The sequence below is a fragment of the Impatiens glandulifera genome, chromosome 8 (genome assembly GCF_907164915.1).
Source record: "Impatiens glandulifera chromosome 8, dImpGla2.1, whole genome shotgun sequence".
NCBI lineage: Eukaryota > Viridiplantae > Streptophyta > Magnoliopsida > Ericales > Balsaminaceae > Impatiens > Impatiens glandulifera.
The window spans coordinates 20,917,543-20,932,813 of record NC_061869.1 but is presented as its reverse complement, the minus strand read 5'-3'; the positions used below and the strand labels follow the sequence as shown (position 1 = coordinate 20,932,813).

Here is a 15,271-nt window from a genome sequence, read left to right as displayed (position 1 = left end):
TTGTTGCATTATGTGTTGACTCACTTCTCCTTTGGAATCAGATAAATCTGGATTTTAATCTATGATGGAAACTAGCTTGACGATAGCTGAGTCTTTGTGATAGTAAACTACTTAGTAAAACAGGACAGACACCTTTTGTTTTTGTTCCTACACCGGGATATTGTAAAAGGTATTAAACAAACTCGTCAAAGATGTTTAAAAGAAAATTATGATTGAAACAATATGACATTAGTAGAACACAGTAGAAGAATTTGGATTTATGATTGATCTTTTTTTGTCTTCATACTCGCTACAAAAGGCATAGAAGAACTTTTTTTTTAATATAATCATCATTTAACATAAATTAAACTTCATATGTCTCTATTTTTTGGTAACTTACTCAAATGATATAATATATGTTTTATTTATTTGATAATTTATTTTAACAAAAATCTCAAGATCTTAATAAAGTCCAAGACAAACACAAGTTACATCCCACAACATAATTAACAAAATTAGAACAAAGTTGACATAACTCATCATCTTCCCACGACAGAATAGAAACGAGATGAAGCTACTTGACTTTCTTCTTCTCCTTGATTGACGATGAAGATGATACAACACCAATTTTGTAGGGGTCGACACTATAAGCGTACTGCTGAATAATGGCGAAAAAACCCATCTCCAGACACACCAACACATTTTGATACGCCTCTTCAATTTGCTCCACATCAATCTAAATATGATGGGATTTTATTACCCCCATGGCAGCTAGAATCTCAAGCACAATCCCCTATTTTGTTTGTACACAATAAATTGAATGATTCACAAATATAATGATTTGGATCCATATTCAAACGGAAGGTTAGAATATTACCTGCCAGAAACAGAAGAAGACAATTCCTTTGATGCACAAGAATTTCGCTAGAGGGCTGTGTGGTTTCAATTTTTTATCAAACACATGGTAAAAGATCACAAGAGAATACAAGGCAAGTGAGACTGAAACGTTTAAGATAATAGTGAATGTCCAGTTGATCCAACTCGGATATATTCCCATTCTTTGAAGAACTATCATCAAGATTTAACATACAAGTCGAATCACAACAAACTGCCATGTTCACTTTTTTTAGAAGCTTTAGCGATTGGTGATTCAACCGAACTGTATGGGACTGCAATCAGACTAAAAAGAACCACATCTTTGAAACAGAGTAAACAAAATCCTCAAAAACTACACCCAAAAAAACAAGTTTTACCCACCTGAAAGAGAGTCATTGGAAACGAGTAGTGAATTTCTCTTCCTTTTACCCCATCTGGAACTATGTTCTTGCTCAAGGATATGTTCGAAGTAGCTATACATCAACGCCATAAACTTAGCAATCACCTGCATTTATAACAACAACAGAATAATCTCTCATTGGAATTACAAAACCCTTAAAAATGTTTGGTACTATACTTACCAAAGCTTCATAGCATTCCTTGATTTATTCAAGAAAAGTAAAATAAGAACTGCTCCATGTAAATGTAACAAACTAGTGTAGGATACAACACCATATAAAGGAGCCATGAGAATGATAACCAATATAGCATTCTGTTCCTTTGGTTCCCTTTAGCATAATATATCTGTCAAGACTAATTTAGCAGAAACTAACAGTGTAATCACCAAGCAACAAGTTGTTGCAATATAAGTCATTTGTGATGGATGCATCTTTCCTTAATAACTGAGAACCTACATTACAGATTTGAAACTTCAACCTTAATAACTAGATTTGTTGTATTATTCACGCGGTAGATTTCAGAAAATTTAATGAGATTCTAAATCTAGAAGTTAGAAAGAAAGGTGTATGATCAAAGTAACTAGGATTCCGAGTAGAATCGCGCAAGCAGCGAAGGTTGTGAACTCCGATAGACGAAAAATGTATTTTTCGCAGGCGACAGATGCATTTTTCGCAGGCGACAGATGCATTTTTCGCAAGCGACAAATGCATTTTTCGCCAGCGACATATGCATTTTTCGCCTGCGACAGATGCATATTCGTCTGCGACGCCTGCGACAGATGCATATTAAACCTTAAACCATTCATCCCCCTAAAAAACGCTAAAACCCTAAACCATTATTCCATTTCAGCATTCATGCAAGGAAAACGACAGAAAATGGGCATAACTCACCTGAAATGATGAAGGCATTCCGGGACGTTGTTTCGGGGAGTTGATCTATCGGCTTCCTTCGTTTCATTGCTTCGCTTAGATCGTCGGGGGAGAAACTGAAATGGGAGAAACTGAAATGAGAGAAAGGGAAATCAAAGATAGGTTGAGGAGAGACTGAAAGGAAATGAGGAGAGAGAGGAAAAGAAATAGAAATAACTCAAAATTTTAATTAAGGGTAGAATTGTCTTTTACCCATGGTAAAAAGTTAATTTTACAAAATATCTCATGCCTATGTTAAATTTGAAAATGAGCCTATCATTAGGGTTATTTCGTCAAATTTCCCGGGACAAGAAGGGTTAGTTGAAATAAGAAAAAAGACATTCCATTTTAATACTAGAATAAATTTAGATCACCAAAATATGAAGTTTAATAAATTTAGTTCACCAACTTTTTAGGTACAATATAAATATATGGCACAGCAGATCTCACACCAATTTAATATACTTTAATACTAAAGCTCAATAACCAATTTGAAGTTCCAATTATTTTTCTTAAAATTTTAAAAAAGAAGTGTAATGAAAAATTTACCATCCTCGAGATGACATCTATAGAAAGATGGACGGTGGATGAGCTTATATCAAATCCCATTGTGTTTCCAAGATCAATGGACAGCCATCCCCCAATCGTAATCCATGGGTAAGCGAGAATCTAGCTCACTCGCCGCCATTGGTTTTATTCAAGGACACAACTTGACAGCAGCATGCTTTTATTCTTCTTCCCTCACCCCAATTATTTTCAAATAAATCATGTACAATATTATTTGCTGGCATATCTACCATGAATTGAATAACATATATTTTGAAAAAAAGATTCAAAACCCGGATCAGTATTCATAGACCAGTCCCCGGTTAGGAGAAATCAGCGAATTTGAAGAAATGAGGACGGAGGATGAAGAAATTGAGGAAATGAGTTTGAGATTAAGGAGTAGTAGTGGGGGTGGTGATGGGTCTACTAGATGGGTTGATGGAAGTGAAGTGGATTCAGAATCGCCGCCATGGTCAACTTTTGAAGAATGTGAGAGCAGAGAAGCTGAATATGGTTCTGTTAGGAGAAGACTGGTTAAGAAACCCAAAAGGGTTGATTCGTTTGATGTTGAAGCTATGGAAATCGCTGGATCTCATGGGCATCATTATAAGGTGAGATTGATGATACTTCCATCCACTTTTCTTCGTTGACTTATCCAAACCCACTCATATTTTCTTTCAGAAAATGGGATCTATTGTCTTCTTTGTTGTTTAGTAGGACAGATTCATGTGGGTTTTAACATATGTTTGAGCTGAGCTGAAATTATTTGAAATTTTCACAGGATATGTCGACATGGAAAACTATTGCTTTGGCATTTCAAACTCTTGGTGTGGTTTATGGTGATATGGGTACAAGTCCTTTGTATGTGTTTGCTGATGTGTTCAGTAAGGTTCCCATTACATCCGATGTAGATGTCTTAGGAGCTCTGTCTTTAGTTATGTATACAATTGCTCTCCTTCCATTAGCTAAATATGTGTTTATAGTTCTTAAAGCAAACGACAATGGTGAAGGTAATCATATATGTTTCACAAAACTTTTCTATTTAACAACATTTGTTTTTAAAAGACTAAACGAACTGTACTTATAGGAGGAACATTTGCACTATATTCGCTTATATCCCGTTATGCTCAAGTCAATATGCTGCCTAACCGCCAGCCTGCTGATGAACAAATATCCAGTTTCAAGCTGAAGTTGCCTACTCCTGAATTAGAAAGGGCTTTGAACATAAAAGAAGCTTTGGAAAGAAGATCATATCTTAAAACCCTTCTTTTGTTGTTGGTTCTAATGGGTACTTCCATGATTATAGGAGATGGTATCTTGACTCCAGCAATATCAGGTGATTTTTTTTTTTGTAACTGCTATGCAAACTTAAAATTGTCTAAATGATGGTTGTCAGTTTCATAAATTGGGTTTTCTTATTGCAGTAATGTCTGCTGTGAGCGGCCTACAGGGTAGAATTCCGGGGTTTGGTACAAGTGAGTGTAGTTGTTCATTATCATGACATTGCGTATAAACTTGCATTCTAAATGTGTGTTAAATTAGTTGAGATTGATATAGGGTGTTTTTGAAATAATCCTATTTTTTTTCAAACAATCTTGTTCGATGAAATTGGATGTCGATACTAATTCATGTCTGGCATGTCAGAATGAAGGTGTTTTGAAATGAAAAGCAAGAAAAATGACTGATGGAAGTTGCATTAAATTTTATTCTTCTTCCAGATGCTTTAGTGATAGTCTCGATTGTTATCCTCATCGGGTTGTTTAGCATCCAGAGATTTGGCACAAGCAAAGTTGGATTCATGTTTGCTCCTGCGCTAGCATTATGGTTCTTCTGTCTAGGAACCATGGGAATCTACAATATAGTCAAGCATGATACTAGTGTCTTAAGGGCTTTCAATCCTGCATATATCTTTTACTTCTTCAAGAAGAACTCTTTCAAAGCATGGTCATCCCTTGGGGGTTGTGTTCTCTGTATTACGGGTATGCGATTATTTCTTTTTATATTTTCGTAGGCTCGAGTACTTTTGACGTAGTAGTAGTAATAATGTTACTCTGCAGGTGCAGAAGCAATGTTTGCTGATTTAGGCCATTTCTCTGTTCCATCAATACAGGTTTTTTTTTTTCATTTTGGCTATAATAAGCTGGCTGCTTTAATTTATAGAAATTGATTTACTTTGGCCATTACAGATTGCCTTCACTTGTGTAGTATTCCCCTGTCTTCTCTTGGCTTACATGGGTCAAGCTGCTTACCTGATGAAATTTCCTGATTCTGCTGAAAGGATATTTTATGAATCAATTCCAGGTAAAAGATTTCTCCATTTCCTGATCAAGCTGACTGAATGACTGACTGTCTGTTGATGCATTTCTTGTTAGATGGGTTTTTCTGGCCAGTGTTTGTAATAGCTACTATTGCTGCTGTAATTGCTAGTCAAGCAATGATATCGGCTTCATTCTCGTGCATAAAACAATCTATGGCTCTCGGATGTTTCCCGAGGCTGAAAATAGTTCACACATCGAGGAAGTTTATGGGTCAGATTTACATCCCTGTTGTCAACTGGTTTTTGATGGTGATGTGTGTTCTTGTGGTTGCTTCTTTCAGGAGCACCAATGATATCGCAAATGCATATGGTAGGTCCTGAGAGCTTTTCTTTTATAATCAAATATCATTGCAATCACATCATTAATTCAACCAAAATATTAAAATACTCTTTATTTCTTTAAAAAAATAAATTATCATTACATATTCATATCCTTTTAAGGTTTTTTACCCCAAAAAAATCACTTTCTATAAATCAATATCAATCAAGATTTTCTAAATAATCCATAGATTATTCTAAAAAGCTAGGTTTAACAAAATTGCCTATTATGCCGTTTTCCAAAAGAAATAAACTGATAGAACTCAAACTGCATGGTTTAAATATTCCAAGAAAGTGGGATAGGAAACCACAAGAAAGTATATATTAAATTAGATGTTATGTGATTGGCTCTTCGTAACCCTTCCGTATCGCTATATTGTAAACAACTTCTAAACTGACTTCCCCCCGCTTGTTTTGGGTGCAGGCATAGCAGAAGTAGGTGTCATGATGGTAAGTACAACATTGGTGACACTAGTTTTGCTTCTGATTTGGCAAACCAATTTATTTCTCGCAATCAGTTTCCCTCTTGTATTCGGGACAGTTGAAATCCTCTACATGTCAGCTGTCCTGACCAAGCTCCTAGAAGGCGGTTGGCTTCCTCTTGCATTCGCCTGTTTCTTCCTTTGTCTAATGTACACATGGAATTACGGAAGCGTATTAAAGTACCAGAGCGAAGTAAGAGAAAAGATCTCAATGGATTTCATGCTTGAACTCGGGTCCAATTTAGGAACTGTAAGAGTCCCAGGAATCGGATTACTCTACAATGAGCTTGTCCAAGGGATACCCTCTGTTCTTGGGCAGTTCTTATTAGATCTTCCAGCAATCCACTCAACAATTGTGTTTGTCTGCATTAAATATGTCCCTGTCCCTATTGTCCCCCAAGAGGAAAGGTTCCTTTTTCGTAGAGTATGCCCAAAAGACTACCACATGTTTCGTTGTGTGGCTAGATATGGGTATAAGGATGTTAGGAAGGAGGATCATCATGCTTTTGAGCAACTTTTGGTTGAATCACTTGAGATTTTCTTGAGGAAAGAAGCTCAAGATCTAGCATTAGAGAGTAATCTTCGAGAGTTGGAGTTTGATAGTGTTTCTGTTATATCAAGGGACACTGAGTTCTCCGATGGTGGAGGAGATACAGAAGGTCTCGGGGAGCTTAGAGTTCCTTTAATGCGAGATCAGAGGGTTGAAGAAATGGAGAGGAATATGAATATGGTAATGGAAGAGGATCCAGGGCTTGAATATGAATTGTCTGCATTAAGGGAGGCTAAGGAATCTGGTTTTACTTATTTGCTTGGGCATGGTGAGATGAGAGCAAAGAAAAGCTCATGGTTCATAAAGAAATTGGTGATAAATTATTTTTATGGATTCATGAGGAGGAACTGTAGAGGAGGTGCTGCAACAATGAGGGTTCCCCATACAAATATAATGCAAGTTGGAATTACATATATGGTTTGAATAACTTAGTTTAGACTTGTTTAATGAGGTAATAATAGTTTTAAACAAGTACTTGTATCCTTTTTGATTAAGAATTTAGGTAATAATATTGGATCTCTTTGCATTAGTTTTTAAATTGGCTCATTTTGCTTGTATTTCTTTCTTTTATATATATATATATATATATATATATATATATATATATATATATATATATATATATATATATATATATATATATATATATATATATATATATAAAAGAAAGAATATATTGATGACTCTCAAAATTGAGAGTTTATTTAGTAAATTTGTTAAGAGTTAATTTCAAAATATATTAGTTATATATTATTATTTTTATTATATATATATAATTAAGAATGTTATACATTGATCATTTTCTTAATTAAAAAATAATAATATCTAAACTACCATATGTTACTCACAAAAATTAACAATAATTTATCAATTCAATTATGAATCAAATTAATTAACATAAACATTAAACTACATGGGTTATTTAATTAATTACCCAAAACCCTCCATATCATGATAGTAACCCTTAAAATAAACTTGATAATAATAATAATAATAATAATAATAAAAAGAGGAGTAATAGAGATAGGAAATTTGGTGAGGGAATGACTTAGCATCACCTTCATAAATAAACTTGATAATAATAATAATAATAATAAAAAAAAAGGAGTGATAGAGATAGGGAATTTGGTGAGAGAATGACTTAGCATCACCTTCATTGGTTGGAAAATGTAAAAGTGAGAGGAAAGAGAGAAAAGAGAAAAATTATTTGATTTTTTCAGCGGATTATGTGAAGTCATTCCCTCACCAAATTCTCTCACCTAATCATTTCTCTAATAAAAAATAACTAAACTATTCTTTATTTCTTTTAGAAGAAAAGTTATATTATCATTATATATTAGTATTTTTACTTTTTATAAATAAAATTTCATTTCTCAAAACCTCTATCAAGATTATTTAAAAAGTCTATAAAATATTTAAATAACCTCAATATTAACAAGCTCTTGAAAAGCAAAAATGCACAAATTTGGTGTTTAATGTAAGTAATGAAGGTTAAGGGTGTTGTAGTCAGACATGGCTTTTGTACTTTTCATTTAACTAATAACACAAAAGCAAACTAGAAGCAATTATTTAATCAAAATAAGAACCATATAGAATTTATATTTAGAATGATTGTGTGTGGACTGTTTATATAATTCAAACTATTTCCAAATATAATGTGATGGGTTTTATGGTATAAACAAACACACCTACAGAAACAAATCATTACAGATAGCTACCATCATCTTGGCAAACTCAAATTTACAGGGTTATCTGAAGAAGAAGATACAAATTTATTCTTCTTAGACCACAACCAGATCTTAGAAACAGAAAAGCTGTCACCTTTACTTCTACTGTTAATATTTTTTCCCTCAGTTTCTCCTCCACCATCAATGGCTAAATTCACACTCTTCTCTATTCCTCCTGCAGTTATATTGGGTTTCAAAATCACTTGTAGCTCAGAATTTTGAACAACATATTGGAATGAACCCATTGAGTAACATCTCCTTGCATCCACACTTCTACTACTGCTGCTTGTTTCCCCTTCACCAACATTTGTGTTTTTAAATTTGCCAAGTCTAACTGAGAAAACCCTCTTTTCCCTTACGATTTCTGCTTCAACTGGCTTTGGATTTGAAAAATCCCCTTCTTCTGTTGAATCATCGAAATCAAAACATGGGTTTTGGATGGAGAAATCAGCTGCGAAAAGGGTTCCTCTACAAAGTGGACATGTTGAATTTGACAGTAGCCATGTATCAATACAGTCTACATGGAAAGCATGACTGCATAAAGGAAGCAATCTCAACTTATCATGCTCTGAGAATTCACAAAGACAGACAGCACAATCAAATGATTCTTTCAAACCCATTATTTCTTTATGCAGGAAAACTGGGAGTGCATCAATATATTCTTGATCAAGGCCAGAGTCATGTAGATGGAAGAGCTGCTGCAATTGCCTCTGGACAGAATCTGGGTTCGGCTCAGAGCGAGACACAGGTGAGGAAGATCTTTGTTTGATTAGAAATCTAGCAAGAAGATGGAGAAGACCAGCTATGAAGAATATAACTGCTAGTATAACTATGATAAAGAGAGGAGATAGAAAAGGGCTATTACTCCCAAAGCCATTACTTTTCATGATTTGCAGAAATTTCAGAGGATCAAAGAAAGAAGATGGATTCACTTTCACATGCTAAACCCAACTCAGGAATTTGAGATAAACACGCAAGATAACCAGTAGTTTAATAATAACATTGTTCGAAACCAGAAGAAACCCTATTGAGTATAAAAAAAACAAATAGAGACAGACAGGAATTGGAAATATTTTACTGAAATAAAACCCTTGCTTTAAGAGAAGATTACGTGGCAAGAAGAAGTACCATTTCTCCCTCTGCTTTGACATAAAACCTCTAATTAACCTTAGAGATCTGGATGGTTTCTACTTAACCTAACACAGTTGGTAAGAATTTTTCATAAATGGCGACATTCCTCAAAACCACACGTTTTCTCTTGGGTGTCTTCATAAACAATAATGCATGTATGGGAAAAATGAGGGTTTGGAAATTGTTTTGGTGGAGGAACAGAAAGATGATTGAACTCTCCGCACTTCAGTTTATGGCGCTCACTAATAAAGATACTGAATAGTAGTTTCAAAAAGGCAAAAGTGAAAGGTTAGGAGAAGGGAAAAGGAATATAAAAAGATTGTTTTTGTCATATTAATTGGAAAGGATGATAATGTCAAATTAGAAATAACAAATAATAAAGATTTTCTTTGAACAAAAGTTACAAACCAAAAGTCACAATATAAATTGTTTGATCTTGTTATTTGGGAGGTTTAAGCTATTTGATTTTTTTTTTTGTTATATAATAATTAAAAATTTAAAATCATTTGTATTAAATTATTAATATTAATTTATTAATATTTTATTTATGTAACTAGGGCTTATTGGTTAAAGTTATTTAAATGACACAGTCTAATTAAATATTATTTTATTTTTTATCTGTTTATCACATCACTCAATTTATTAATAAAATATTAAAATATATTCTATTTTAAAAAAATATTTTATCATTATATATTAATATCCTTTAAGTATATTTACCAATAAAATTTATCTATCAAAATCATTATCAATCATTAATTTTTAAATAACTCAAATAATTTGAATAACCTAAATCTGAACAAGTCTATCGAAATATCTCAAGTTACAAGAATTTTGAAAAAAATAAATTTAATAAAAAAAAATATTTAGGCCTTTAAATAATCCTAACCCAAAAACATCATATCATTCTCTCTCTTCTCCATCATATCACTCAATTCATTACATAAAATTTAAAATATCATTTATTTTAAATTATTATTTTTTATTTTATCATTATATATTAATACTTTTTAAGTCATTTATATATATAAAAAATTATTATCTTCTCAAAATTATCTTGAATAACCTATATCGAACAACCAAATCATTAGCAAAAAAAATCCAAAATGTATATTTAATGAATGATTCAAAAGTAAATAAACAATAAATAAAGTTTGAATTTAACTCATATACCTTTTAGACGAAATGGAGGTCGTAGCACTTCAAGGTATACTCATCATATTTTTTGGACAAACATAAACATATAGTAGTTGGAATAGATTAAAAAATGAGTTTTCTAATGGTAGTAAACATTCTTTAAACAAGATTACTCCAAATGCAAATCGTAATAGCAAAAATCATCATAAATGTACCATTTGCAATAGATTAGGACATGCTAGCGTCAATTGTCAAACACATATTATATGTAAGATTTGCAATAAAAATGAGCATCAAGCGCCGAATTGTTATCCACGTTATGATAAGAAATAGTCTTCTCCAATAGTTATGATGACTTCTCCTCCTTCTAAGTCAGATTTATCATTGTATCCGACTATGGTGCATCTAATCATATTACATCAGATTTAGGTAAACTTTAAACTCACACTCCTTACACAGGTGACCATGATATTAAAATGGGTAATAGCATGGGTATTTAAACTCAACTATTCCGAGCATTCAAAGGCCACTACATTTTCAAAATATTTTTCACGTACTAGATAATTCAAAAAAATTATTAAGTGTAACTCATTTTGCAACCGAAAATAATGATTTTTCTTAATTTCCCCCTATCTTTTGTGTTGTGAAGGACCGAGTTTCAAAGATTAAGCTTCTAAGAGGATCACTTAGAGGAGGTATATACTGTCTTGACAATTTACCTAACAATGTAAGGCATCAAGAGGTTTTTATTGCAACACGCTTTAATGTTGACACATTGCATCATCGTTTGGGTCATCCCACTTCAACAATAACATCTTTTATCATTTCTCGTTTTAAACTACCGATATTAGGTAAAAATAATATCTCATTTTGTGAATCGTGTAAAAGCTCACAAACTTCCATTTCTAGTTTTTTATTCACGAACTCATACACTCTTAATTTGGTACATTCTAATGTTTGGGACCCACCCTAATTGCTTCTTCATATGATTATCGATACTTTGTTTTGTTTATGGATTATTACAATCGATTACGTGATTATATCAATTTACACAAAAAGAGATGTCTTGAATGTTTTTACCAAATTTAAAAACTTAGTTGAAAATCAATTTAATAGGAAAATTAAACTTCTACAAACAGATTGGAGATGAGAATATCACAATCCTAAATCAATTACAGATCTTCATGGTATACAACATCGACTCTCTTGTCCACACACTAGTGAGAAAAATGGCGTTGTTGAAAGAAAAAATTGTCAACTAATTGAAACAAGCCTAACCTTACATGCTCATGCAAAGTTACCACACACATATTGGGTTAATGTTTTTCTTACCGCTACATATTTGATGAATAGACTACCAACACTAATATTTGAGCGTAAATGGCCGTTTGAAATTTCATTCAATAAACTATCTGACTATACAATACTAAAAACCTATGGTGCATGTTACCACCTTACACGACCATATAATCAACACAAACAAGATTTTAGATTAGTTCAATATTTATTTTTTAGTTGTAGATCTTCTCACAAAAGATACAGAGGTTTACATATTCCAACATGTTGGAACTTCATATCTCAACATGTCACTTTCAATGAAACAATCTTCTTAATGTCACTTCCAGTATCAACAACAACAAAAAATGTGACTAATATACCAACAATGATTCCAAACTCCGTTGAGATACAAATTGATCCCTCTTGCACTCAAATCCTGAAACAGTCACCATGATTTCACATACAAAAGTTAGTCTCATAAATACTCCTCATGTTGAGCCCATTGATCATATATAAGTAGTATAACTACTTAGTTAGAGCCTATGTAAGATGTTGTTAGAACCTTAGCACCACAAGAAGCGCATCAATGTTCAACTCATCCTATGATAACTCGTGCTTGTACTCAATCTCGATATGATGTTCTCATTATTAACTCTTCTACTACTATTTTCACTTTAGAACCAACATGTTATACTACTGCCCATAAAGATCTAGCATGATATTCTACTATGACTTCTAGATTCAATGCACTTATCCATAATTCAATATGGTCACTTATTTCTTATTCGTCACAACAAAATATTATCGGGTACAAATGGGTTTTCAAAATCAAACTCAAAGCTAATGGTTCCATTGAACGAAATAAAGCATGATTTGTTGCAAAAGGATTTCATCACCAACCTGGTACTGATTTTGCAGAAACATTTAGTCTAGTGGTCAAACCAACAACGATTCAAATCGTTTTAACTCTTGTAGTCACTCGTGAGGTGGTCGATTCATCAGTTAAATGTGAGTAATACCTTTTTACATGGTACAACCTACGTGCTTTATCAATCAAGAATTTCTTGATCATGTATGTCGTATTCATAAAGATATGTATTACCTCAAACAAGCCGGCCATCAGACTTGGTGTGCTACATTCCTAACTAAATTACTTTTCAAGGGCTTCATTGAATCAAAGTCAAATATATTTTTATTTCTATTTCACTCTAGTGATATTATTTCATACATTCTTGTCTATATCGATGATATGGTCTTCATAGGTAACTCTACAACCCATATCACTACAATAATTAAACGTCTAGGTGAAGAATTTCCAATAAAAGATCTTATTCAAATAGAACAGTTTCTAAGGTTGGAAGCAACACGTACTACCTCAGGATTATTTCTATCTCAAACAAAGTACATTGATGATATTATTACACGTGTTTATATGCTTGATGCCAAGCCACTCCACAACCTTTTGACTTTAGGTTCATTTCTCTCTCAACATGATGGTGATCCACTCTTTAATCCTACAATTTACAGAAATATTGTTGGAGCTCTTCAAAGTTTGACACTTACTCGTCATAATATAGCATATATTGTTAATAAAGCATGTCAATTTATGCAAACTCCACATCATTTCACTAGATAGTTGTCAAACAAATAATGTGATATTTAAACATACTCATAATCATGAATTATTCATATGATGCACATCAAATTTGAACTTGATAACTTATTATGATTCAGATTGGACTGTATGTCTAGATGATAGACGGTTGAAAACTGGTTATTGCATTTTTCTCGGAGATACTCTTATTTCTTGGAATTCAAAGAAATAATAAGTCGTGAATTGATCTAGTACCGAGTCTTAATATCATGCACGTGCCCATGCAGCAACATAACTATGTTGGCTTCAATAATTATATAATGAATTGAGAGTTGATTTACCAGCTTATCCTACTCTATGGTGCAATATTGATGATTTTCATTTTCTTCGTGAACGAGGTGCAAAGAAATTACTTCAAATAAAATATATTCTCACTTTATCCCAAATTACAGATACTCAAACAAAAGGACTTTCATCACACATATTTTCATTTCTACGGGATAAACTCACAGTGTGCGCTTCATTGTTTCTCTTATGGGGGAATGTTAAAAAGAAAGACCATGTACTCATATTATTATTTTCAAATCTTTTTCTTTTTCCTTTTCCTTTTCCTATTTTATTTTATTTCTTTATTTTTGAAAAATCTAATTTCTATAGTTTAGTTTAGTCAGTTATAAATAAGTTAATTCAATTATTTTGTAATAAATTTGATTAATCAATAAAACATACAATCTCACAATTTATGACTCTTTATTGTTAAAGTTATACAAAATGAGAATTGATTTAACAATTTAATTCGACATTAACTTATTATCTACGTGACATTTATAAATAAATAAATATTTATGCCACTAATTTAACTACCAAATATTAGTGAATTAAAAGTTTTGATAAAATTTGAGTATTAAAGAATATACATCCTCTAATAGTAAAAATAAATCTATTCGACTAATTTTAACAAATAAATCTCTATAAATTAATTAGTTGGAGCATTTTATTAATAATTTAAAAATTATTGGTGCAAGATCTTAATAGTCATGTATTTAGGTTTTGTTTAACCAATAATCTTTAACTATATATAATAATAATAATAATAATAGGTGAATACTAACCCTAAGTTCCTGAGTTCGAGCATATCAAAAAACAAGTTCTATGCCTAGTTAAATGGTTAAGTGTGTTTGTGAGTTATATACTTAATCTGTTGTCTCATTTTATTGTATATATAATAATAATAAGAATAATGCTTAATTTGAATTTGTTTAATTTGTCGGGTTGAGAGTTGTGATTAATTTGAATATATATGTGAGAGTAAATAGACACTTCTTTACAATCATTCAATTAGAAATCCAAACATTAAATTTCAGCTCACATATCATTTTCGAATTCCCTAAACTCCAACTTTGGGCCGGATTATAGGTTTCATCCTCTCATAAAATTGAAACGGTTAAAAATAAAATTAAAAATACTTTAAGTATGTTTCAAACTTGCAAACTAACAAAAATAAATACAACATTTTAACCAACTAAGATAATAAAAAATTAAATTTTAAATTCAACACAAAATTTGATGAACGTATGACATTTATAACATTATAAGTTCAACTTTTTAACTAACTAATATATATATATATATATATATATATATATAATACTTAATTTGAAATTTCTTGGTTTTTCGGGTCGAGAGTTGTGGTTAATTTGGATATATATGTGAGAATAAATAGATAATTTGGTTGGATCGTGGGTTGACCCGTCCATAAACTTGAAACGGTTAAAAATAAAATTAAAAATGTTATATGTATGTCGAACATGCAACCTAACAAAAATAAGTACAATATTTTAAACAAGTTTTAATGTAAAACCAAGTTGGTCTAGTAAACCGAGAAAGATTAAATTCTCCAAAGGTCTGTGACGTGTCGTATGTCCGTCAATACCCTCTCGATTCAGATCAAGGTACAGAACAATACTTTACTTAGCCTCCGTTTGATTAGGGGTATAAGACTGTAGGTACAATAGAACTATACCCACAA

General features: G+C 32.0%; 2 protein-coding genes and 1 pseudogene across 2 annotated transcripts; 1 reads left to right on the top strand and 2 right to left on the bottom strand.

The window, feature by feature from the left end:
• Nucleotides 1-553: 553 nt before the first annotated feature.
• LOC124913163 lies at nucleotides 554-1,669 on the bottom strand (annotated as a pseudogene).
• Nucleotides 1,670-2,812: 1,143 nt separating this feature from the next.
• On the top strand, nucleotides 2,813-6,904 carry LOC124911238 (putative potassium transporter 12). The gene is made up of 9 exons (XM_047451692.1): nucleotides 2,813-3,319; nucleotides 3,490-3,718; nucleotides 3,796-4,044; nucleotides 4,133-4,183; nucleotides 4,427-4,687; nucleotides 4,766-4,818; nucleotides 4,895-5,009; nucleotides 5,081-5,335; nucleotides 5,768-6,904. The coding sequence occupies exons 1-9, from the start codon at nucleotides 3,059-3,061 to the stop codon at nucleotides 6,796-6,798; spliced, it is 2,505 nt and encodes an 834-aa protein (XP_047307648.1). The 5' UTR covers nucleotides 2,813-3,058; the 3' UTR covers nucleotides 6,799-6,904.
• Nucleotides 6,905-7,975: 1,071 nt separating this feature from the next.
• LOC124912382 (RING-H2 finger protein ATL47-like) lies at nucleotides 7,976-9,192 on the bottom strand. The gene has a single exon (XM_047452993.1). It carries the CDS (start codon nucleotides 8,987-8,989, stop codon nucleotides 8,096-8,098), a length of 894 nt encoding a protein of 297 aa, XP_047308949.1. The 5' UTR covers nucleotides 8,990-9,192; the 3' UTR covers nucleotides 7,976-8,095.
• Between the last annotated feature and the right edge of the window lie 6,079 nt (nucleotides 9,193-15,271).

What these genes read in the sequence shown, in the direction of transcription:
- LOC124911238 (XM_047451692.1), top strand. Translation starts at nt 3,059, where the DNA reads ATGAGGACGGAGGATGAAGAAATTGAGGAAATGAGTTTGAGATTAAGG. An exon ending in AATTCCGGGGTTTGGTACAA is followed by an intron (nt 4,184 to 4,426) that starts GTGAGTGTAGTT and finishes TTCTTCTTCCAG; the next exon opens with ATGCTTTAGTGATAGTCTCG. An exon ending in TCTCTGTTCCATCAATACAG is followed by an intron (nt 4,819 to 4,894) that starts GTTTTTTTTTTT and finishes TGGCCATTACAG; the next exon opens with ATTGCCTTCACTTGTGTAGT.
- LOC124912382 (XM_047452993.1), bottom strand. Translation starts at nt 8,989, where the DNA reads ATGAAAAGTAATGGCTTTGGGAGTAATAGCCCTTTTCTATCTCCTCTC.